The 24,196-nt window shown below is 42.9% G+C and overlaps 1 protein-coding gene across 2 annotated transcripts in view; it reads left to right on the forward strand.

Moving 5' to 3' along the window:
- The window catches only part of ATG2B (autophagy related 2B), a 132,623-nt gene that overhangs the window by 35,319 nt on the left and 73,108 nt on the right, over positions 1–24,196 (forward strand). For both annotated transcript variants that reach the window (XM_073609132.1, XM_073609133.1), the window contains 11 exons: positions 1,457–1,611; positions 2,726–2,828; positions 4,986–5,247; positions 8,571–8,721; positions 9,074–9,166; positions 11,065–11,253; positions 11,383–11,656; positions 14,087–14,198; positions 16,417–16,606; positions 18,658–18,800; positions 20,635–20,792. In XM_073609132.1, coding sequence (XP_073465233.1) covers positions 1,457–1,611; positions 2,726–2,828; positions 4,986–5,247; positions 8,571–8,721; positions 9,074–9,166; positions 11,065–11,253; positions 11,383–11,656; positions 14,087–14,198; positions 16,417–16,606; positions 18,658–18,800; positions 20,635–20,792 — 1,830 coding nt within the window. The remainder of the gene's footprint in view (positions 1–1,456; positions 1,612–2,725; positions 2,829–4,985; positions 5,248–8,570; positions 8,722–9,073; positions 9,167–11,064; positions 11,254–11,382; positions 11,657–14,086; positions 14,199–16,416; positions 16,607–18,657; positions 18,801–20,634; positions 20,793–24,196) is intronic.

Below are 24,196 nucleotides of genomic sequence, written 5' to 3' on the forward strand. Positions count from 1 at the left end.
TTTTTTCATTGAAGTCAATGGGGGGGGGGGTTTGCATTTAAGTCAATTGGGGGGGGGGGACAGTTTTTTGCATTGAAGTCAATGGGGGGGTTGCATTGAAGTCAGTAGAGGGGGCGGTTTTGCATTGAAGTCAGTAGAGGGGGCGGTTTTGCATTGAAGTCAGTAGAGGGGGCGGTTTTGCATTGAAGTCAGTAGAGGGGGCGGTTTTGCATTGAAGTCAGTAGAGAGGGCGGTTTTGCATTGAAGTCAATTGGGGGGGGGGCAGTTTTGCATTGACGTCAATGGGGGGGGGGGGGGGGGCGGTTTTGCATTGACATCAATGGGGGGGCGGTTTTGCATCGAAGTGAATGGGACACAGCATGCCATTATCAGTACTTTTTTTTTTTTTTTTCCCCCTATCGGCAAAATGCCAATAACCCTATTTTCACTTGATAATTTTCAGCGGCTAATATAGCGTGCATCCCCAGTTTTGGCTGATAGAAGGTGATGGAAGATGTCTGTGGTTTCTGTAGATCACTAAAAACCCAACTGCAGCCAAAAGTACTGAAGGGAAGGCGTGCAGAACTTTTATTTTTAGCTGCTTTGATAGAAAGGGGGGGGGTTAGGAAAATTCTATATATTTGAACAGGATTGTATCTGCTGTGGGAGATAAACACTGCATTTATTGCATCAAAGCCACGTTATTTTTAACCCCTACTGTAATGTTTTCGATTAAAGCTCCTAGATTTCGAAACTTTGAGTTTTAATAAACCCAAAATGTAATATAATACAGCTTACTAGTCATTAGATGTGACTGCATTAGTTTCCTGTTTTTAGGCTTTTTTCCTTTCTGTTTTCACCTGGTAATCTGGCTAGTAACACACTTCCTGTATCGGAGCACAGGGGGCACTTTTGGACAGCAGCATGGTCAGTCTGGGGGGAGGGAAGTGTTAGACGTACTAGCAGATTTGCATACAGTAACAAATTGAAGCCAAACTCCAGCTCATACTTGTTACAGCAAACAGTTTTGTGTATTTTGGGATAAAGCTTTTACATTAATAAATAAAAGCTGATCATTGTAAGCACTCCTGTCAGTGGTAGATGGTTTGTCTCATCTCTGTAACTGCTACATCTGCTAGAGAGCTTGTTCTTTCAAAAAAACAGACTTACTGGCTGGATCACCAGCTGGAAAAAAAAAAAGGAAAAAAAAAGACTAAAATAGAAAACGAATGCAGCCATCACATCTAAGAATTGGTAATCTGCAATATAATGGTTGTTTGCTTTTTGGGTATAATACCACTTGAAGACATCTTAGACAGTGTATGAGGTTATACAACCTCATCCTTTCAGACTTCAGCACAACCAACTCTCCGATCCAAAGGAACTAAATGCAAATAAGTGAGCAAAAGAAAAGTGGAGTGTTTGCTGTTTTTTATTTTCCAATGTTTACCTTTTTTTCTTCTCCTCCCTGTTTTAGATGAGGAAGTGTTCTTCTCAATGGCGGATATGGACATGTCTCACAGCCTTTCCTCCCTCCCCCCACTTGGTGATCCACCGACAGTGGATTTAGATTTGTCGCTAAGTAGCACTTACACCACTTCTCCGGTTGGCTCCCCACTTGGAGGTGCTGCGGTACGTATGACTTTCTTTTTCCGCTACACCATTGTCATGTGGGTGCTTTGATGTTGGTCCCTGTTTGGATGGGAATGTAAAAAGAGTACCCAGAAGGGAATTTTGTTTATTTTTATGTTCCCCAAGCTTTTATCACTTATTGTTATTTAAAGATTGTACAAATGTAGAAAGTTTGTATTTCTGTATCCTTTTTTTATATTATCTACAACGGAATACTGTAATATGATTACAGAAAAACTTGCCAACTCAAAATCAAAACTGTTCCAACAATATATAAATATGGATGAGTAAATAATCACTATATATCAACCATTAACCCATCAAAGCGGCGCTATTCTCAGTCCTAAATGCTGACTGATGAAATCAAAAAGTCTTTGTAAAATGCAGGCAGGAAAATTCCAGCAAAGACACACAGGCTAGGACCTAATCTGGAGTCTCTTAAACGTATAGTACAGTGAAGGCGAACCTTGGCACTCCAGATGTTTTGGAACTACATTTCCCATGATGCTCAACTACACTGCAGAGTGCATGAGCATCATAGGAATTGTAGTTCCAAAACATCTGGGGTGCCAAGGTTTGCCATCACTGGTATAGTAGATCTGATGAGTGCACCTTTCACCATCTGTTAGGACACCTTGTGCTGCACACACCCCGCAAGGGGTTCAAACTCACCGGAACTGAGAGGTTAATAGGCCTTGGATAGTATCCTCACTCCGATTACTCCCAAAGTCCTCCAGGGTTGAAAGTCAAACACCAGCAACAATGTCCACATGTAAAAAAGAGACCCCAAAATAGTCCAGTACCGTTTTGATAATTTATTAAACAAATAAAGGAAAATAAAATAAAATAAAATAAAAATCAGTGGGCGCAGGTCCTTTCAGAGGATAGCCTTCCAGCTTTCAGTTGGTTGGTAATAGCGGATAACTCAAATAGCTTCTCTCAAAGTACATGGGAGCTGGTTACAGACTGGATGGATGATACACACTCAGCTGATCAGCCCTTCATCCCACTGGTAACAGAAAGGGTTTAGTTCCACTTTTAAAGCAATAGCCTACTTTTTATTATTCAAGAAAGTGACTGCTGCGCTCTTTATGGATGACGTTTTTATTTACAGGCGACATGGAGCGACTATCAGGAGCATCTGAGGATGGAGGAACCACTTCTGCGAGGGGCCTCGTACAAGCCCAGCATAAACCAAAACACTCATAGACGAACCTGTAAGTTCTTCTCATTCACTATTGAGATACTGGATATCAATAAAGATATCACCATGTGCTTGTACTTGTGAATAACACTGGGGGAGATTTACTAAAACTGGAGCACTCAGAATGTGATGCAGCTGTACATGGTAACCAATCAGCTTCTAACTGCAGCTTGTTCGATTAAAGTGATTGCAAAAGGAGCAATTTCTATTTAAAAAGAACAAACAAACCTTCTTTTCTCGGGTTGGCCGTTGGAGCTCTGTGCCCCTCCCCCTTGCCAAGTGGCCCTATAGCAATCCGCTTGCTTGCTTCCGAGTCGGCTCTCTGCATCGATAAGACACAGAGAGCGCGGCTCTCCCCAGCTCTTATGCAGCTGAGAACAGGAGGAATGTGATCACTTATAAAAAAGGGAATTTATTTATTATGTTTTTAATATCTATACAAAATATTTTTAGGCATTTTTAGGCACTGTGCCAAATTTGTAGAGGCGGATCCGCTGACAGCCTTAAAGTTTTACTAAACCTACAGCACTAAAATCATTCTGTATATGCAGTAAAGCATGCTTGTTATACTCACTGTGGGGTTAATCCTCTGCATTGTGTATAAAGGCTGTGTGATCCTGATTCTTCCCTTCTTCCACTGTCCCCAACCCATCTCCTTACAGAACAGAGCCTTGGGGGCAAGCTGCACATACTCAGTTTGGTGTCTATTGCTAGAGAATTTTTTTTTTTTTTTTTGGTGGGAAGAGTGCATGTGATCAACACAGGGCCAGTCAGCACTGTTTAGACAGAGGGTCAGGGGTCCTGCAGCCTCATAGGACAATCAGGGAAAATGAAAACTGCTCCTACAAGCTTTAACCAGACCCTGATAGAAGTCACAAGACTGCTCTAACTGCTGATAAAAAAAAAATAGATATTTAGCAGTTTATATTTACTAAAATAATTGCATTTCTATGTTCTGTGTACAGTGGAAGACCAGATATTGTGAATGCAGGGTCCTGGGTTTAGTAACACTTTAAAGCTAAATTAAACCCTCCTATCCTTTACAGCGTAGGACATTGCTTCTGTTTGATCTGCAACTACCGTGATGCTGCACATGTGATCAGTTATGACACCAACCATTTGATGGTTTGACAGTTTGGTTGAGGACACAATCAAATGTGACAGTTAGCAATTCCAGGAATGCAACTGTGTTTAGTTCCGCTTTGATTTACTGCTGCTCAGGGGCTTTGGGCTTCAGCAAAATGGCAGCCTCCAGCAAGAAGAAACAGCAGCAATGCTGGAGACAATTTACAGCACACACTAATTTTGGTAGCATAATTTCCTAATGTGGAATGTATGTTCCGTGCTTAAAGAACATCGTTTTTTATCAAGTTATGTGTAAAGTTCTGCATTAAGTAAAAATGGAAAGTAACAAGAAAAGGAGGTAGAGTAGGGAGAGAAGAAAGGGAAGAAAAAGAAAAGGAGGGGAGAGAAGGGGGGCATCTGAATGGGGGGGGGGGGTCTTTGATCAACCTAAGGCAATTGAAAGGCAGTAGTATTTTAGCAGAGTTCAAGCAGTCGATCCAGGTGTACCACAGTTCCAAAAACTTCCGATAGCACCCGTGAAGGCAAGCAGTTAGTATTTCTATCCTCATAATATTTAGTTCCTCCACTCACTCCCTAATTGGTGGGACGGTAGTAGTTTTCCAATGCCTGGGAACTAATGCATTGCCAGCCAATATATGAAAACAAAATAGTTCCTTGTATTATTTGCAGTTACCTTGTCTTGGTTGGCTGTGACTTCATTATTAACTACTTGACCTCCAGAAGATTTACCCCCCTTCATGACCAGGCCATTTTTGCAATACGGCACTGCATTACTTTAACTGAGAATTGCGCGATCGTGTGACGCTGTACCCAAATAAAATGTACGTCCTTTTTTCCCCCCACAAAAAGAGCTTTTTTTTGGTGGTATTTGATCACCTAGGTACGTGATCCTGCGCAGCAGAGCTTCCACGCTGCTGCATATGTAAGTTATACAGGTATCAAGCAGTTAAAACGCATGTTTAAATATGTTGTATTGTGCATTTTTTCTGTTGTCTGAAAGTTACCTAAAAAAAAAGAAATATCCTTTTTACCTGAACCTGCTCTGTTAAATGAATAAAACAACACATGGACTCTTCTATTGCAGCACTACCGGCCCGTTCAGCCTCTGTGGATGAATCTAGACCAGAACTTGTGTTCAGACTGGCCGTAGGCTCGTTATCTGTCTCTGTGCTCCATATAGACCCCCTGCCACCGACCGAGGCCACGTCGAGCCCTAACCCGCTGACCCCACTTTCAGTTGGGTTCTTCAGCCGCATAGAAGCGCTACAACCGCAGACCTTCACACAGAGCGACTTTGCCTGTCTACGAAATATCTTTGCGGAAGCCTGCACTCATGATCACCTCAGGTACCCAGAAGTCTTATTGTGTTTCTTCTTGAACTATGGCTACGACAATACCACTGCTTAAAAAAAAACCCCCAAAAAAAACGTGTTTTTTAGGCACAGCGACGTGTGTGTGGGGGGGGGGGGGGGGACAAAATCTGGAGAACCTGAGCCCCAGTCTTTCCTCCAATCTTGGAGCAATGTTTCTCAACCTTTTTTTCAGTAAAGGCACCCTCCAAAATTATGGACAGTCTTGATGCACCCTCCAAAATTATGGACAGTCTTGATGCACCCTCCAAAATTATGGACAGTCTTGAGGCGCCCCATTCTAAAATCTATATAGTTTTACATCAATACTCGTAGAATACACAACATTGGAGGTGATTTATTCTTCCAAAGCGAAAACTCGTACTCACTAGTATTCCAATGTTTGTCTTTTCCCTCGGTTTTTCTCCATCACTTAGCTAATGAAACCCCAAAGCTGATAGATAGATGCAAGGGAGGGTCAAACTAGGATGATATGCGGGCAACTGATATCCTCATCAACTGATGATGACATTGGTTATTAGGAGGTTGGCAGCTAGGAGGTTGTAATAGTGCAGAATGAAAATCTGTGGCTTTGTGTAACTAAAAGGCAGGTTTCATACACCCACCAGCTTGTATACAGTTTTGGGGCAATTTTTAGGCATTTTTCCAAGGTACCCCTGAAGAAACCTCAAGGCGTCCCAGGCCTGGGCACCCTGGTTGAAAAAGGCTGTCAGAGTGTTCACTGTAGTGCTATGTAGACTGTGTTTTATTGAATGGCTCAATAAATGCAAGTGCAGTGTGGCCTGCATACTGTGGTTTCTAGCAGAGAGCCGATAGCTCAATCCATTACAGTCCACTTCTGCTGTCTCTTTAGATAACCCATAGTGCTCTGAGAATCCATTGTAGTGAATTAAAGCGGTAGTAAACTGCTGTGTGTGTTTTTTTTGGAAAATGCAAGGTAAAGCCATAATGTGCTAGTATGCATCGCATATAAAGCACATTATGTGAAACTTACCTGAAAACGAAGCCCTCGAGCGCCACGCTGTCACCACTGAGAGGGCTTTCATCTTCACTTGCTTTTCCTTTTGGGTTCGCGGACTTCGGCTGTGTGAGTGGCCACTCCTGTGCCTGCGCGCGAGAGCCACCGCTTACGGCACAGGCTGTTCCTTTAGAGCGCATGCGTCAATAACGTCGTCGGCTGCATATACAGTAAATATCTCCTGAACAGTGCACGTTTAGGCGCTATTTACAGTACCTATAGGTAAGCATTACAGGCTTACCTATAGGTTAAAGTCAGAGATGGGAGTTTACTCTCACATTAAATGTTTTATCATAAACAAAACCTGTATGTGTGTATGTATATGTTATAAATGAAAAAAAAAAAATCTGACTTAAACCCATCACAGTTTTCCTTTCAGCTTGAAGAGGAATGTAAGTCGAGATATTTATCATTCTAGTTTATTCGCAGAGGAATAACAAATCATTTGTTTTTTTTCTTATAGGTAACCAAAAAAAGTGTATCTAAACCCAAAAAACTAAATGTAACATATTTCAGCCCTAAATAGTCCCTAGATGTGGTGGCTGCATTGGTTTTCTTTTAAGAGCTTGTTCACTAGCCATTTTAATGTGCAGACTGGTGTCCGTTGTGTATAGGCGATGATTGGCAGTGTCTTGCATTGTTAGGTTTTTTTTAGCTGTGTTGCAATGTCATGTCTGCATTTACACAGTGTATTGCAACCCATCACAAGGCAATATTGTGGTGTAAACAGGGTACATAGAAAAACATTTTCAATGTGCCTTAGCTTTGAGCCTGGATTTATTTGTGCAGATAACAGCTCTTAAGGCTTTTTTCATCTGGTGATCCTGCCAGTAACATCATTCTTGTCCAAAGGTGACAACGCTCACCCAGTGCTGTACCCATAGAGAAGCAGTGTTGTCACCCTTTGCTTCTCTCTTGTGTTGGACTACAAAAACCTCTCCTTTATCTCTATTACGTCATAAGGAGGGATTGTGTGGTTCACAGAAGATCACTTGAAAAGCACATAATATTATTTGAAATTTCAATTCAGTACACAGGAAGTTACAGTGATTCTTGATTTCTGTCAGGCTCAAATGGAAATTGTTTGTACTTGCAGAAAATGTACTTATATTGAGAGAAAAAAAAATGAATGCAGAGGTCCCTAACCCCTGGTCCGCAGACTGGTACCGGTCCTTAGCCTGTTAGTAACTGGGCCACACAGCAGGCGGAGGTAAACGATGACAGTGGTCTGTGTCCTCTCTGGGGTCTTCCGCCCCGCTGCCGATATCCTATCTGTAGGCCAGGGGATAGGAAGAGATGGAGATCTGGACAGAGAGTAGGAGTCTTTTCAGATCAATAAGCGGGTAATCGCCCACTTGTTAACATAAGTTTGGAAGCTCCTGCCCTCTGTCCAGATCTGCAGCTGCTCGGGAGACTCGGGAGAGGGCACACAAGCTGATAAATGCCTCTGCCCTGCCAAAGGTAGAAACTGTGCAGGGGAGGTAGAGATTGAAGGGGGGGCAGTGATGCAAGAGAGACGGGGGGGGGCATGACTGGGGCTGTGATTGCTAGGGACATTGTGATATAAAGGCGACTGCACTGTAAAGGGGCATTGTGATATGAAGGGGTCTGCACTGTAAAGGGGCACTGTGATATAAAGGGGACTACACTGTACTGCACTGTAAAGGGGGACTGCACTGTAATGATTACAGTGCAGTCCCCTTTATATCACAACCCCCCTTTACATTAAAGGAGAGTGCACTGTAAAGGGGCACTGTAATGATTACAGTGCAGCCCCCTTTATATCACAGTGTCCCTTTACAGTGCAGTCCCCTTTATATCACAGCCCCCCTTTACATTAAAGAAGACTGCACTGTAAAGGGGCACTGTAATGTAAAGGGGGGGGGGGCTGTGATGTGAAGGGGAACTGAGGATGCAGTGGAAATGGTGTAAAGGGGGACTGTGGACACAGATATAAGGGGGGACGATGACTGTGCTGTAAAGGCAAATTGTGATGTTGAGGGGGGGTTGAGCGCCGACTCTGTAATGCCCCCCCCCCCATTATCCTTTCTGTGGGAAAAATGAATGCCACAAAACCGGTCACTGGTACCAAAAAGGTTGGGGACTGCTGCATTAATGCATCCACCCCAACTTAGGACAGATAAGCTCCAATATATTCTATTTATGATTTTTGGTTTTGAAGATGGATGGTAGTGGTTAATTTAACAGCATTAAAGCCAAACCATAAATAAATCTATAATATGCACATGCTTTAAACTAATTGCTGTCTTTGTCTTGATAGATTCCTAGGGACTCAAATAAAAATCTCCCATGAACAGCGCCAGAGGTCTGGTGCTCGGAGTTTCAGCACTGACGTGTGTATTGGGCAGACTGAGCTCCTGGAGTGCCTTTTCCCCAGTGATTCACAGTCTGTTCCTCCTCACTATACAGAGGTAATGTGGATGGATGTGTCCTTTTTTTTGCTGTTTAGAGGTCAATGTATTGTAAATTGAGTAAAGCGAATTCTATACTGAAAATATATACAATACTATGGTATTACTAACCACCTTCTAAAAATGCTAGCAGTCTTGCTGATCATGACTTCTAGTCCATGACCAGGAACAAGCATGCAGAAAGGGAGTTATAACTTCACTTGGACTTTGCTGTTTTAAAAGATATTTTAGCCAGAGATGACCAGGCAACTAGCATTTTCAGATAGAGGTTGGCAATGCCAGACTATGTATTTTCCTCTGTTCAGGTTTCCTATAACAGCTTGTACTTTTTTTTTTTTTTTTTTTTGTGAAGCTGCTGAAATTTGACTTAGAAAAAGATGTGGATGGCGGATCATCTCCCTGCATTCACCTGCATTATAAGCAATCGGAGAACAGAGGAGCTCAGGTGAGTTGATGCATTTATTTTTTGCTGTGGTGGACACTGCTGGTGCTACCGTTTCTATGAATGAAACTGCACCTATGAATGGAGGAGACAGACCATTCAGTCATCCGCCCGTCCTCCATTCATAGAAGCTGTAGTATCGACTTCTATAAATGAAGGAACTAGGCGGAAGGGTGGGCATGAACTGGCACTGTTGATGAGTGCAAATGACAGTTGCCTCAGTTCTATTAACCCCCTCCTGCGCCAGAAAATTATGGTGGTGGCTGTGTGGGGGATCATCAATGAAGGAGGAGTTCAAGGAAACCAGGAGCCAGCAGCACAAGGGACATAGTGCATTACCCACTTGCCGCTCAAGGTACGTCATATGACGTCCTGGGCTTTGAGTGCCAATATGTATTCTGCTACATGGTTTTTGATTTAAAAAAATCCCAATAATCGTATATTAATTGGTTTAATCAAACGTTCTAACATCTACAAACTATGATATATGTTTATGGATTTTTTTTTACACTAGTAATGGCGATCGGTGGGACTGTGATATTGCAGCGGATAATTGGACATTAGCTGGGCAGCACAGTGGTGTAGTGGTAGCACTCTCGCCTAGCAGTAAGAAGGGTCGCTGGTTCAAATCCCAACCATGACCCTGCCTGGAGTTTGCATGTTCTTTCTGTGCCTGCGTGGGTTTCCTCCAGGTACTCCGGTTTCCTCCCACACTCCAAAGACATGCTTGTAGGTTAATTGGATCCTGTCCAAATTGTCCCTAATATGTATGAATGTGAGTTAGGGACCTTTAGATTGTAAGCTCCTTGAGGGTAGGGACTGATGTGAATGTACAATGTATATGTAAAGCGCTGCATAAATTGACAGCGCTATATAAGTACCTGAAATAAATAAAATCAATAGCTGACACTTTGCGGGAACCAGTAACTCTAATACAGTGATCAGTGATAAAAAATATTCACTGTACTAATGAAAAGGAAAAAAGAAGAAAAAGGAAGAAAACCTGCGCTACCAAGCAAAAATTAGTGTGACTGCAGCTGCAACAAAAACCACAAATATCTGTACTAATGACACTGGCTGGGAAGGGGTTAAATATCTAGGGTGATAAAAGGGTTAACTGTGTGCCTAGCCAGTGTTTGTGTCATGTATGTGCTGCTTTTACGTGGGGAAGTGATGGATTTTATTCCCTGCTTTGCAGGAACACAGAATCCATCATTTCCCCCCAGTCAGAACGGCGATCTGCCTTGTTTACATAGGCAGATCCCCGTTCTGTGATGTTTACTGACAATCAGCAGGTGCTGGAGGTCATTGAGTGCCTGGCACCCACAGATCGGCTTGTGCTGTGAAGGTTCACAGCAGAAGCACCCTCTGCAGGCGGAAATGCAGAATCATGTATGTATACGTGATCCTGTGCAGAGCTGCCGCCATGTAGCAGTAATACTAAGACCATTTAGATTTCATTGGCAGGTGCATTTGACCTGCAGTTGGCATTCTTCTGGCATGCATTTGACCTGCTTCAAGCTGCTTTTGTATTCCCATAGACATGTATGGGAAGAAAGAATGTTATGACATTAACTGTCAACACAGGCCCTTATAGTAACCTCCTTGTAAGCCCAACACAAACCCGCACACTATCCCTTCATGTATCCCTCACATTAGCCTTATCTTTACCTCTCACACTAACCCTCCTGGTAACGCCAGCCCTGGTCTTTTCTGATGCTAACCCCTTTTTTGATTACTCACCCTCCCCTTTTCTGTGGTCTACTGAATCAAAAAAGAACATTTCTGTTCCAAAAGGTACCAATGCAAATTTTATTGTTCCACGTTTCATTCTGTATCGTCACTCCAATTCATTTTGATGACTTTTATGCACTAATTCTTTTTTTTTTTTTAATTTTCAGGGCAGTTCTGGACGACTTGGTTCAGTCCCACAGAGATCAGAGCTTCAGGTCCAATTGACTTCCGCCTCGTGTGAGCTGGACATTACTATTGTAGATAGACTGAACTCCTTGCTCCAGCCACAGAAACTGGGCACCGTGGAAATGATGACGTCCCATCTGTTCACCTCCTACAACAAACACATTAGTTTGGTCAGTTTTATGTATTCTAACCTTGAGGAACATAATATAAAGATGAGATTTTGGTTTAATTTAATATTGCAGTGTTCTGTAGTTTTACAAGCTTATTTTCATGGGCTGTTTGCCTTATTTTCTTTTCAGCACAAGGACTTTCCAGAGGTTCTCTTGGATGATTCCCGTTCCCCAGTAAACACTCGGACCTCTGTGCTAGTGTCTGCTCCATCTCTCCACCTTGCAGTGCGGTTCCCCATTCCTGACCTACGATCAGACCAGGAGCGGGGTCCTTGGTTCAAGAAATCTCTGCAGAAAGAGATCCTGCATCTGAGGTTCTCTGACGCTGAATTTAAGACAGAGGTTCTAGGTGGTTCTTCCCCAGAACAATTGAAACTGGAGTTTATTTTTAAAGAGCTAGCAGGTATGTTCAGTACACTACCCCATCACCCCATGAATGTATAAGTTCAGACAACTACAGTATATACAATGCAAAAAATAACAAGGAGGCAGGGCTTTAAATGAAGTACGCGGAGGGTAAAGTGTTGTGGCATTATAATTAACATATCTATAATATATGTAAAGGAGTAGGACATTTTGTCTCATTAATCATATTCGATAGAAAATTGATATACCACACATATATAATTGAATTCCTGCATGGAGTAAGATATTAAAGTGGACTTCCACCCAAAAGTGGAACTTCCGCTGATTTGTCTCCTCTCCCCCTCCGGTGCCACAATTGGCAACTTTCGGGGGGAGGGGGGACAGGATACCTGTCTTTGACAGGTATCCTGTTCCCACTTCCGGCAGTCCGGGCTGCGGCCTGTGACATCACCACTCGGCTCCCTCCTCCTTTCCCTGTCGCCAGACCAGTAGGAGAGAGGAGCGGGGCCTCGTGCATTTGCAGTAGGGCTTCCATCGTGAAGTCTTAAGCCTACACTGCCGGGTACCCTTACCTGCAATGGCGGCGTTGGCAGCACTCGACAGCTGATGGAAACACCAGCTGCGGTGCCGACATCGTGGGACTCCAGGACAGGTAAGTGTCCTATTGTTAAAAGTCAGCAGCTGCAGTATGTGTAGCTGCTGGATTTTAATTTTTTTTTTTTTTTTTTTGGGCGGAACACCACTTTAAATTAAAAACTTTATTTCGTACAACAATACATAATACATAATCCAAAAAAATGGATGGCACATGATACATAAAGAAAAGCCCAAGATTGGATAGCACATGATTAAAATATAGTCAAATACATAATGCATGAACGGAATCCACAATGATGTGATAGGATGAAGCATGCGATTTGAACACGACATCTGTTAGCTCAACGCGTTTCGTGACTTGATGTCACTCATCAGGAGAAAGCGTGTACACGTGCAAGCTATCTCTGTAATGATATATTGTGCATTTCTAGTTGGTCTATTATAATCTCAGATGTGAAAAAATATAAAAAGAAATGGGGGGTAAAACACCCTATATATAACTTACAGGGCTTTCATGTGCAAATGGTACGGTATTAAGGGTCATGAATATCCCCACATTGGAAACATCTCCTCCGGGAGCTGAGATGGTATGGTATATACAACATGCTATAAGGCCCAACTTAATGAAGATAAAAAGTCCAAATTCTTGTTTAGTCTAGGGCAGGGGCAGAGGACTAGGGTGTAAATACCTGCCTTACTCCTCGCTCCAGCAGGCCCCCTCTGTAGCTGCGATTGGTCTACCTGCAGCTGCTCTTCAAGCTGCCACCGGCTCCATGTGCACTCCAGTTTCAATGAGTATAGTACACAATGATGTTGAGTGGACCTTCGGGCAGAGGAAAAGAGTGCTGCAGCCAGACGGAGCTTGGAATCGGGCAGTGAAAAGGCAGTTTTACAATCTTCTACATATAAGGAGCAATTAAGATGTTTTTTTTCTTTTCTGCCTTACGTAGCAGTCAGGAATGGCCATTTGTAAGAATCAGAATCCCCACTCTAATGCCCCGTACACACGATCGGACATTCCGACTACAAAATCCATGTTTTTTTTCCGATGGATGTTGGCTCAAACTTGTCTTGCATACACACGGTCACACAAATGTCGGAAATTCCGAAGGTCAAGAACGCGGTGACGTACAACACGTACGACGAGCCATGAAAAAGGAAGTTCACGAACCAGTGCGGCTCTTCTGCTTGATTCCGAGCATGCGTGGAACTTTGTGCGTCGGAATTGTGTACACACGATCGGAATTTACGAAAACGGATTTTGTTGTCGGAAAATTTGAGATCCAGATCTCAAATTTTGTGTGACAGAAATTCCGATGGAAACTGTCCGATGAAGCCTACATACGGTCGGAATTTCCGACAACAAGCTCCCATTGAACATTTTCCGTCGGAAAATCCGACCGTGTGTACAGGGCATTAAAGTGAGACTTCACCCAAAAAGGGAAATCCCGCTCTTTCTCCTCCTCCCGCCCCCCCCCCCCCCCTCCTTTTCAACTTTTGGGACTTTAAAGGTCTATAAGACACAACCCCTCTTCCTCCTCACTGACTGAGATTGACAGCAGTGTGAGCCAATGGCTCCTACTGTTGTCTCAGCCAATGAGGAGGGAGAGACTTGATGGAGCCGCTGCTCTTGTGCACATCACTGGATCGAGATCAGGCTCAGGTAAGTATTAGCGGGGGCTGAGGGGGGAGCTGCACGCTGAAGATTTTTTTACCTTTATGCATAGCATGCATGAAAGTATAAAACCCTCGGCCTTTTACAACAACTTTAATGAAATCCACTTTAATTATGTGATCATCCCCAATTGTACACAGCCAGCATGCAAGAAGTGAAGATAATATTCTTTCTGGATTTTGTGATTTTCTGCAGGGGCCTTCCAGGAAGAAAGTGATGGGCCAGAAATCCAGTTCCTAAAGGTGGTTAAGAAAAGCAATGATTTAGATGGAGACATGACTACATCCGACAATTTTGATTGGCCAAGGTTTGTCGATTTTGTTATACACTTAGCACAAGGTAAGCCCTGACTTTTTCCCCTGCTGCAGATGAGCTCATCTCATTGCTCTGTCGCTCTTCTCTCTCTTCCTATCACCACATTCTTGCACTGCAGCACAGCAGATTGGCTTTTTGTGCTGCCTTTTCCTCTCCCAGTCTTAAGCCCCATACACACTATTAGATTTTCTGCAGATTTTTGTCTTTAGATTTACCAAAACCATGTAATAGGAGGTCAAACCTTAAGAGTTTTAATTTGTATGCAATCAGGCAGGCCCTTGCACTACATGGTTTTGGTAACTGAAAACAAAAATCTGCAGAAAATCTAATAGTGTGTATGGGGCTTTGTGGTACAGGGACTGCCGGATGATGATACCAAGTCAAATTCACTGCTTCTATTAAAAAAAAAAAATACCTTTAATGATGCATTAGTGATTACAGAGTTGCAATCATTTGTGTCTTATATCTGCCTGAAATTTAGATTTAAGGCAAAGGAAGGGGAGGTAAAGTGTCAGGATATAATTTTCGTTTAAAAGTTAGTCCGAACCAGGTAACATGTTAAGGATCAGAGTCAGGTTTTGTAGGGAGGGTTAAATATTAATCGTTTGTTTTTGGGATAAGGTTTAAGGAGTTGTAACGGCAAAAGGTTTTTTTATCTTAATGCGTTTAAAGCGGAACTTCAGTCATTTTTTTCATCTTTCCATCTATTAAATCTTCTGCCCTTGTTGTTTTAACTTTGTTTTAACGTTGGATAGTAAAACATATTTTTTCTGCCAGTAAATACCTTACACAGCCCACTTCCTATTTCTTGTCTGGGAAAAAAAGCCTAGACTTATGACAACATGCACAGCTCTCTCTCTCTGTCTGGTGAACGTTTGCCAGGAAAGAAGGTGAATGAGTCATAAGACCAATGAGAGCTGCAGAGCTGGAGGTGTGCCTCTGTGTGTCTGTGTAAATCCAGGAAGTGAACAGACAGCAGCTTCAGCTGCCCACAGTTAAAATGATTGCAGCCAGACTGCAGCATATTTCTGCAGCATATTTGGCGAGTACAAAATCACAGTATGTATAAAATAATATGCAAAGTGGTTGGAGGGAAGCTTCAGAATGTCAAAGATGTTTTTATTACAAATGATGTGAGCAGACTGCAGTTCCCCTTTAAGATAAACAGCCGTTTGCGTGTAGCAGCCTCCCCAGCCCCCCAATAGTTACCTGAGCCCCATCTCTGTCCAGTGATGCTAAAAAGTTCCTCGGCCGCCTGGGACTCCCCTCCTGATTGGCTGAGACACAGCAGCGGCGCCATTGGCTTTCTCAGCTGTCAAAGTCAGTTAGCCAATCAGGAAAGGGAGGGGGTGGGGCCGCACGGCAGCTCCGTGTCTGAAAGGACACACGGAGCTGCAGCTCGGCTCAGGTGCCCCCATAGCATGCTGTTTGCTTTGTGGGCACTCGACAGGAGGGAGGGGCCAGGAGCAGCGAAGAGGGGTCAGAGAAGAGGAGGATCTGGGCTGCTCTGTGCAAATCCATTACACAAAGCAGGTAAGTTTAACGTGTTTGTTATTTAAAAAAAAAAAAAAGACTTTACAATAATTTTAAAAATAAATACCGTAGTTAAGTTAGGGGTAGTAGTAAACTCCAGGCTATGACTTGTACCTACAGGTAAGCCTATATTAAAGCTTACCTGTAGGTACAGATGAATATCTCTTAAATGTGCGCCGTTTTGGGAGATATTCACATTCGTAGTGGCTGGTGACGTCCCCAACGCACGCACACTGCACTCTGAATGGATGGCACACTGGGTTATGCCATCCATTGAGAGCACTGTGGTGCAACCATGATTCCCGTGCGCATGTGCAGGAGTGACGTCATCGCTGCCCGGCCATTCAAACGACCAGAGAGCATGAATCCGGAAGGAAGAGTATGAGGTACATACAGTACTAGCACATTATGACTTAAACTGCAGGGGGGCCCAGATTTTATTTTTATTTATTTATTTTACTGCTTTAAGTGTAAGGGACACTTATGGAACTTTCCACAAAAAAAAAAAAAGACACTAGCACTGGGCTTCTGGTCTTTAGAGATGACTACAGTTGATGATACTACAGTTGTGGACACTTTTGAGCCTCTTGCAGCAGCATGGCCTGCTGTAGCTATTGTTAAATGCTTGATGTTGACTGTATATAATAATGTCTGATGTTCTCTAACTTTCCCTCAAGGATTGTACTAAAAATCAATCCTGTAGCTATGCATTCTATTTTGGAGCGAGTAGCTGCAGAGGAGGATGATGATGGGCATTTTCACGAAGATGAGGAAGGGACCTCCCACTCCCTAAAAGATGTCTGCGACTTCAAACGCCCCGAGCCCTCGCCTTTCTCCTCCCGGAGGGTTATGTTTGAGAATGAAGAGGTATGGTATAGAGTCAGGATAGTTTATTACACAGAGATAACAACAATTAGGGAAGAGAGTTCCCAGGTCTGAACACTTGTTGTGCTCATTATGATGAGCTCCCACCATCACTGCTGGATTTAGGTAGTTTATGATAAGGAGAATGTAACAGGAGGAACTGGAACACACAAAGGTAGGTGGGAACACCCAAAACTCCCAGGTTGACAGAGCTGGTAACTCACTGCTGAGTAAACTCATCAGACCACCCAGCCCTACATATAACCAACATATCACTCTTGTTTAACCGTTTAAGGACTGTCCCACGTACACAGACTGCGGAAGGGCAGCCCTTGAACGCAAAATCACGTACCTGTACATGATTGGCTTTGGGGCACAAGCGCAAACTGCCGGAGCCTCGCTCCTGCTGTGATTGGACACAGCGGGAACCAATCAGCGGGTCCGGAACCCGCGATGGCCGCAGGCCACCCACGATCCTTCACAGGAGAAGCAGAATGGCAGCGGCGGTCTGCCTATGTAAACAAGGCAGACCACCGTTCTGACAGAGAGGAAAATGGAGATCTTGTGTTTCTGCTAAGCAGAAACGCGGATCTCTGTTTTCCTTTAGTCAAAGCACATCCCCCACAGTTAGAAAACACTCATAGGGAACAAAATTTAACCCTTTGATTGCCCCCGATGTTAACCCCTTCTCTGCCAGTGTCATTTATACAGTGACAGTGCATTTTTTTTTAGCACTGATAACTGTATTGGTGTCACTTAGGCTACTTTCACACTGGGGGCGCGGGGGGTTAGCCGTAAAGCGCAACTAGCAGCGCTTTAGCGCCTTTATAGTGGTGCTTTTCGGCCACTAGCGGGGCACTTTTAACCCTCGCTAGCGGCCGAGGAAAGGGTTAAAAGCACTGGTGTTGTGGCGTACCTCGGCAGTGCTGCCCGTTCACTTTTTGGGAGTGGTGTATACATCGCTCCAGCACTTCCCTAAAGATGCTGCATGCAGGACTTTTTTTTCCTGTCCTGTAAGCGCACCACCCCAGTGTGAAAGGCTTTCGTACTGGGTCTGCAGAGGAGGCAGTTTACAGGCGCTTTTTACAGTGTGAAAGTGGCCTTAGTGTCATATTTGTCTATCGCAATGTCGCAGTCCAGCTAAAAATTGCTGATCGCCGCCATTACTAGTAAAAAATATTTTAAAAAATGAAAAGTCCCTAAATCTATCCCATAGTTTGTAGACGCCATAACTTTTCCGCAAACCAATCAATATACGCTTATTGGGTTTTTTTTTTTTTAACAAAAATATGTAGCAGAATACATATTGGTCTAAATTGTTGAAGAAATTAAATTTTTTAAAAACATTTTATTGGATATGTTTAATAGCAAAAAGTAAAAAAATATTGTTTTGTTTTTTTTTTTTAAATTGTTGCGCTTTTTTTTGTTTAACGCAAAAAATAAAAATGGCAGAGGTGATCAAATACCACCAAAAGAAAGCTCTATTTGTAGGGGAAAAAAAGGACATCGATTTTATTTAGCTAAAGCAACGCATGACCGCGCAATTGTCAGTTAAAGTAACGTAGTGCAGTATTGCAAAAAATGGCCTGGTCATTAAGGGGGTAAAACCTTCTGGAGCTGAAGTGGTTAAAGCGGAACTAAACCCTTCTACATTTTTCAGCCATGGAAACTGCCATCTTAGCTTCTGTTTGACCTGCCATGGTGCTGCCCATGTGATCAGTTATGATACCAGACATTTGGTGGTTTGACAGTTTAGTTGAGAGCATAAGCAAATTTCACAGCGTTCCCGGCATGCGGGCATTGTAACTTTTTTTTTTTTTGGGTTTAGTTCTGCTTTAATTAAACTGACCTGGCCTTATTTAATACCTGGATAAAATTTGATGATTTGAAAATGGTAGCTGCTGGGGAGAAACACCGATCGGCTCTTTGATAACTCGATCAACTTTACATTGAAAGTTTCTTTTCTTATTCCTTCATCTTCAAGTAGAAAAATGTTGGACTTTGGTGATTTCTGTGTATTTATATTGTAATTCATCTGCCGTTCTGCTTTTTAGATGGTGATGCCTGGAGACACCATAGAAATGACAGAGTTCCAGGAAAAAGCAATTAGCAATTCCCATTATGTTCTTGAACTGACCTTGCCCAGTGTTTACTTGATGCTACCAAACAAAGTCTTCTATGAGAAATTATATAACAGGTAAGTAAAATGTTCAGGTGCTTAGGCACAGGCTGCCTGGAAAGTTGGGCTGTATATGGTATTCTGCTGGATGTGTATGTGTGCTCTATATGCCTCTTCTTCAGTTGTCTTCTGCACCTTCTGGAAGTTTGACATGGGGGTGAGTTGGTCTTATCTATGTAAATCCAGTTTTGATGGGAAAGAAACAACTTAATTAGGCAATATAGTATGTACATTGCAGGTATTTTAGCAAACTCAAACTTTGTTTGAAAGAAACAACTATTTTATTTTTCAGTCTGATTTCTGAATGGAAGGATCTACCTTTGTTATAAGCAACTGAACAATCTTGGTGTTGTAAGCAGAAAACTTCAGTGTTTGCATCACTTAGAACTGATTGAGCCTTAAGCCAGCCATACATGGATTGAAATTCGGCTACTTCAGCAGGGAGTGGCTGAATTTCGATCAATGTATGGGCACCCTGGTTGCACACAATTCGATCTATTGTCTTTTTTTTTCAGAATGATTAGTGCCTTTGGCTCTAAGCTGGCAACACTAGTCATTGTGTTCTACTGGCAGGGAAGGCTCTTCACAGACAGAACACAATAGTGCTGGGGAGGGATTCCCCCATCAACTCTGGCTGTGTTGGAATCAAGCGATTTTCTTTCCTTCCACCCGTCATGGAAAGAAAGAAAGTTGCAAAATGTATGGCCTGCTTTAGGAAGTATTGCTCCCAAGATTAAAGTTCTATTGCAGGGGATCAACAGAGAAAGGAAGGAACACCGCTCACCGACCCGATGCATGAATATGTGAATCAGTGTGGCCTCAGCCAGTGCTACTCCAGCCACGCCCTCTAACATGTTTCGCCCCAAACATTGGGACTTGGTCACTTCTTGGTGGCAGAAGCAGCTTTGGCTGAGGCCACACTCAATCACATATTCATGCATTGGGTTGGTGAGTGATGTTCCTTCCTTTTCTCTGTTGATGCTTCTACACCCCTTATTGGTGCATAGGTGCCTGCTCCCTTCACTGCAACCGGCCGGAGGTCTTTGTCTCTGCTTAGAGCAGCACTGCAAGTTTTATACCTGGATCACTATTACAGGGGGATGCCTCGATTCTGACTTGTATCTCAGTGCAGACTTCTAGGAAAAAAGGGGTGAGCCAATCACACAAGCTGGAAATTCAATTTCAGTGACATGCTATACACCCAGCTTGCCATATTTAAAGAAGACATTTGGATTTTTGACATTTTTAGTAGATGAAGATAGCAGTTGAAGAAAGAAATAAAAATAACATTTTTAATACCATTAAATTACAAAATGGTTTGTGTATACTATATGGCTGAAAGTTTGTAGACAATCATTCCAAATCCATGTAGATTATTGCGGAGCTGGCCCTCCCTTTGTGGATATGATAGTTAACACACAAGGCATTCCACCAGATTGTGAAGTGTATCTGGGAGAATTGGTGCTTTTTCTGAGGGAGTTTGTGCCTTTTCAGCCAAAACTGTGTTTCTGAGTTCAGATGTTGATGTTGGATGAGACAACCTGGCTCGAAAGTGGCCAATTCATTCCAATAGGGTTAAGGTCAGGGCTCTGTGCAGTTCCTCCACACCAAACCCGGCAAACAAAGTCTTTATGTAGCTTCTTCATGCAGAGGTTTACATTCATGCTGGAACAGAATAGGACCTTTCCCAAACTGTTATCACATGGTTGAAAGCACACAATTGTCTAAATGCGTTTGTATGCTGTAGCATTAATTGCAGCCTTCGATGGAAACATCCAAACTCAACAGCTTGGAGGGCTGTTCACATACTTTTGTCCATATAATGTATGTTTTATTCATTTTTGTATTCCAGGATAAGTAATGACTTGCTGCTCTGGGAGCCCACTGCCCCTTCACCGGTGGAAACGTTTGAAAACTTGTCCTACGGAATAGGCCTTTCTGTTGCCAGCCAGCTGATTAACACCTTCAGTAAAGACTCCAACAGTGCATTTAAATCCACTCTTCATTATGGTGAGTGCAGGTACCACTGCAGGTTATTCCTTTAAAAAAAAAAAACCCTTCTCCACTCTATTTCCAAAAATGTATTTTATATATATATATATATATATATATATATATATATATATATATATATATATATATATATATATATATATATATAAAATACATTTTTGGAAATAGAGTGGAGAAGGGTTTGAACAATTTACGTCGCTTTGGCCACAACTGGTGGCTTTCTCTTCACTTTCTGTCTAGTTGACGGGTGTGGAATAAACAAGTTGCCAGAATATTGCAACATCTATATTTTTCCATTCTTCAAGAACGTCCTCTTTTAGAGCCTGGATGCTGGATGGAGAGTGATGCTCAACTTGTCTCTTCAGAATTCCCTATAGGTGTTCCCTTATTGGGATCAGACCAGTAGACCTACTTGGCCACTGAATCACTTTCAACCTGTTGTTCTTCAGAAATGCAACAGTGGCCTTAGATGTGTGTTTTGGGTCATTGTCATGTTGGAAAAGTGCACCACGACCAAGGGCACGGAGTGATGGTAGCATCTTCTCTTTCAATATAGAGCAGTACATCTGTGAATTCATGATAATCAATGAAATGCAGCTCCCGACACCAGCAGCACTCATGCAGCCCCGCAGTTAAAAAGAAAATCCGGCGTGGCCACCCCCCCCCCCCCCCCCCAGGAAAGGGAGCGAGTGCACACAAGCGAGTGCTTCCCCCACCCTGAACCATACCAGGCCGCAGGCCCCCCCCCCAAAGCACCTTGCCGCCCCCCCCCATATTGATGGGGACAAGGGCCTCTTCCCAACAACCCTGGGCTGGAAGACCCGAGGAAGGCAGCCTTACAAGAAGAGTGGCCTTTTTTTTTTTTTTTAGTGGGTAACTGGCGGCGAGGAAGAAGACAGCTCTGGGCTTCTTTTTTAATAAAGGCTCTTGTTTTCTTTTAACATTTCACTGCTTTTTGGGGTGAAACTAGTAGGGGTATGATTCACATTGGGGGGGATCTGGGGGGGCGCTCGCTTGTCCCTTTCCTGACCTGCCGGGCTGCATGCTTGGATAAGGGTCTGCAATGGATTTTTTTAAGTTTTGGTATGGGGGGGTGTCCCCTCCGAATCCATACTAGATCCGAAGGGCTTGTCATCGACATGGGCGGGGGACCCTATGCTGTTTTTTTTTTTTTTGTTCAGCTGTCAGCGTGGAACCCAACTGACTGCGGATGAATCATTGGTTGTCAAGGAGATGGCGGCCGGCTTTCTGGCCCCCTCCTTAGCAACCAGCTATATACAGTGTGTTTAAAGAGAAAAAAAAACGTAAAATGTATGAAAAATGTATGAAAAGTGCATGCAAAAACGCATAAAAAAAAGAGGATTTCAAAATGCACTGCCTGAAAAACTCATTGAGCGTAGCTGTATAGTTGTGAATCTAGACTTATAAATAGCTGTCTTCTGAACACCTGTTTAATGAATAATTAGACTCTGTAGTTGAATTATTGTTAATTAGGATTATGTTGTCTATAGTTTAGCTTTGCCCATAAGACTTTCATTGGGGTGTATTCATTTTTGCAGCATGGTCTTGAATGAATTTGTTAGCGAAAATACTTTTTTTGTGTGTGCAAATGAACAAATCTTGGTTGCAATCAATGGCCCCACATCTGTGGGAGTATTTTGTAGTATAGTGTCCCATAGAAAATGTTGATTCTGAAAGGAAAGTAAAGGTTTTCTGTAAGTATATAATTCAATAAATCTCTGTTAATTGTTGAACATAACAGTATTTCCTTTGATGAACGTTGCAACTTTTGTTTCACATCTTCCCTTCCAGGGCTACAGCGGGGCACGTTTACGTTAAAATGGGTGTGGCTAGAACTATTGCTGATATGATATACCAAGCCCTAGCTTGTCAGTCAATGGATAGCCACACCTGCTCACTCACAGGTACAGCTAACACAACTCTCTGAAATGACGAGCTAGCTGCACACAACTCCTCTTTGATCACTTTCAGGCGTCTGTAGCAGAGGTGCATCAAGCCTGGTACACACAACCTAGCGGACTCAACGAAAAAAAACTCAGGAGAAGCCACTGTACTAACTATGCGCTGTTAGTGCAGCAATCTCCCCGCTGAGCTATTGTGTTCTGACTGCCCCCGCCAGAACACACTGGTCAGCGCTCGCAGCCATTGGCTGCGAGGCCTGATCGGATGGCAATCAGATGCTGGTTTTCCAGCAAGCCCGTTCCACAGAAGCTGGCCAGGCTGATGTACACATGGGCTGCATATTCGGTCTTTGGGTACCAGGCTTTAGGATGATATGAAGCTATATTTGTCTATTCCTACAGAGACTAGAAGATTTTATACTGAAAATGAATTATCAATGGATCATTCATTAGGTTTCATTACAGATTTGTAAATGGTCACATCCTGCATTTAGAACAGACACATATATACCCATAGCTGAGCTCAAGACTGACCTCTCTTGTACTTGAACAACCCAGGTGCTGGTCATCGTAGCCTGTTTCCACTCTTCATTGAAAATATGAAATAATCTCAACCTCGCTTCACTTAGCTCCTCTTGCAGTATTTTTTATTAATCAGTAAATTAATTGCATATAGTAATATCTCCACCTAAAAGCCAACCTTCCTTGACGCGTTTCACCCCTCCTGGCTTGCTCAGATATTTATTTTTTTTGTTTTTTTCAAAACTGGTCCAGCTTACTCAGAGACAGGCAATGCTTAGGTCAGGGCTCTAGCTTTTTACTTTCATATTTCAGCACCATTCAAACCCAGTTCGGCACGCACTAAACTTTTTCCCCTAGTTGCATGCCGCTGGTGAAGCCAAGGTGTCAATTGCAGTTTGCATTTCAAAGACGCCTCTCCCCATGACAGTCATGGTTTGCTGCTCTCTGAATATATCACTTGCCAGCAGGAGGGTTAAAGATGAAGATCAGGACTTGGGTAAAAAGTCAACGTTTGCATATCAGTAACAGCCCTATTTAGTCTGCATAGGCTGCATGTTTTTTTAAATGTACAAGCTATGTGTGTGTAAAACAGCTGAAGCAGTGGATTGCAAAGGTACCACTATATTTACATGATTGGGGAAAAGAAAGGTTCACTTTAAAGTGTTACTAAACCCACAACAGTAAAATCAGTCTGTATATGCAGCAAAACATGCTTGTTATACTCACTGTGGAACCTAAGGGGTTAATCCTCTGCATTGTGTAAAAAAGGCTGTTTGATCCTGTATGCACAGATCCTCCCCTTCTTGCATTGCCCCCAAAACATGTCCGGATAAGACAGATTTACTGGAGTCAGGCTGCACATGCTCAGTTTGGTGTGTATTGCTAGATAGTTTTTTTTTTTTTTTTCTTGGGAGAGTGCATGTGATCAGCACAGGGCCAATCAACACTGTCCAGATA

This window comes from Aquarana catesbeiana, linkage group LG13 (genome assembly GCF_042186555.1).
Source record: "Aquarana catesbeiana isolate 2022-GZ linkage group LG13, ASM4218655v1, whole genome shotgun sequence".
Taxonomy (NCBI): Eukaryota; Metazoa; Chordata; class Amphibia; order Anura; family Ranidae; genus Aquarana; species Aquarana catesbeiana.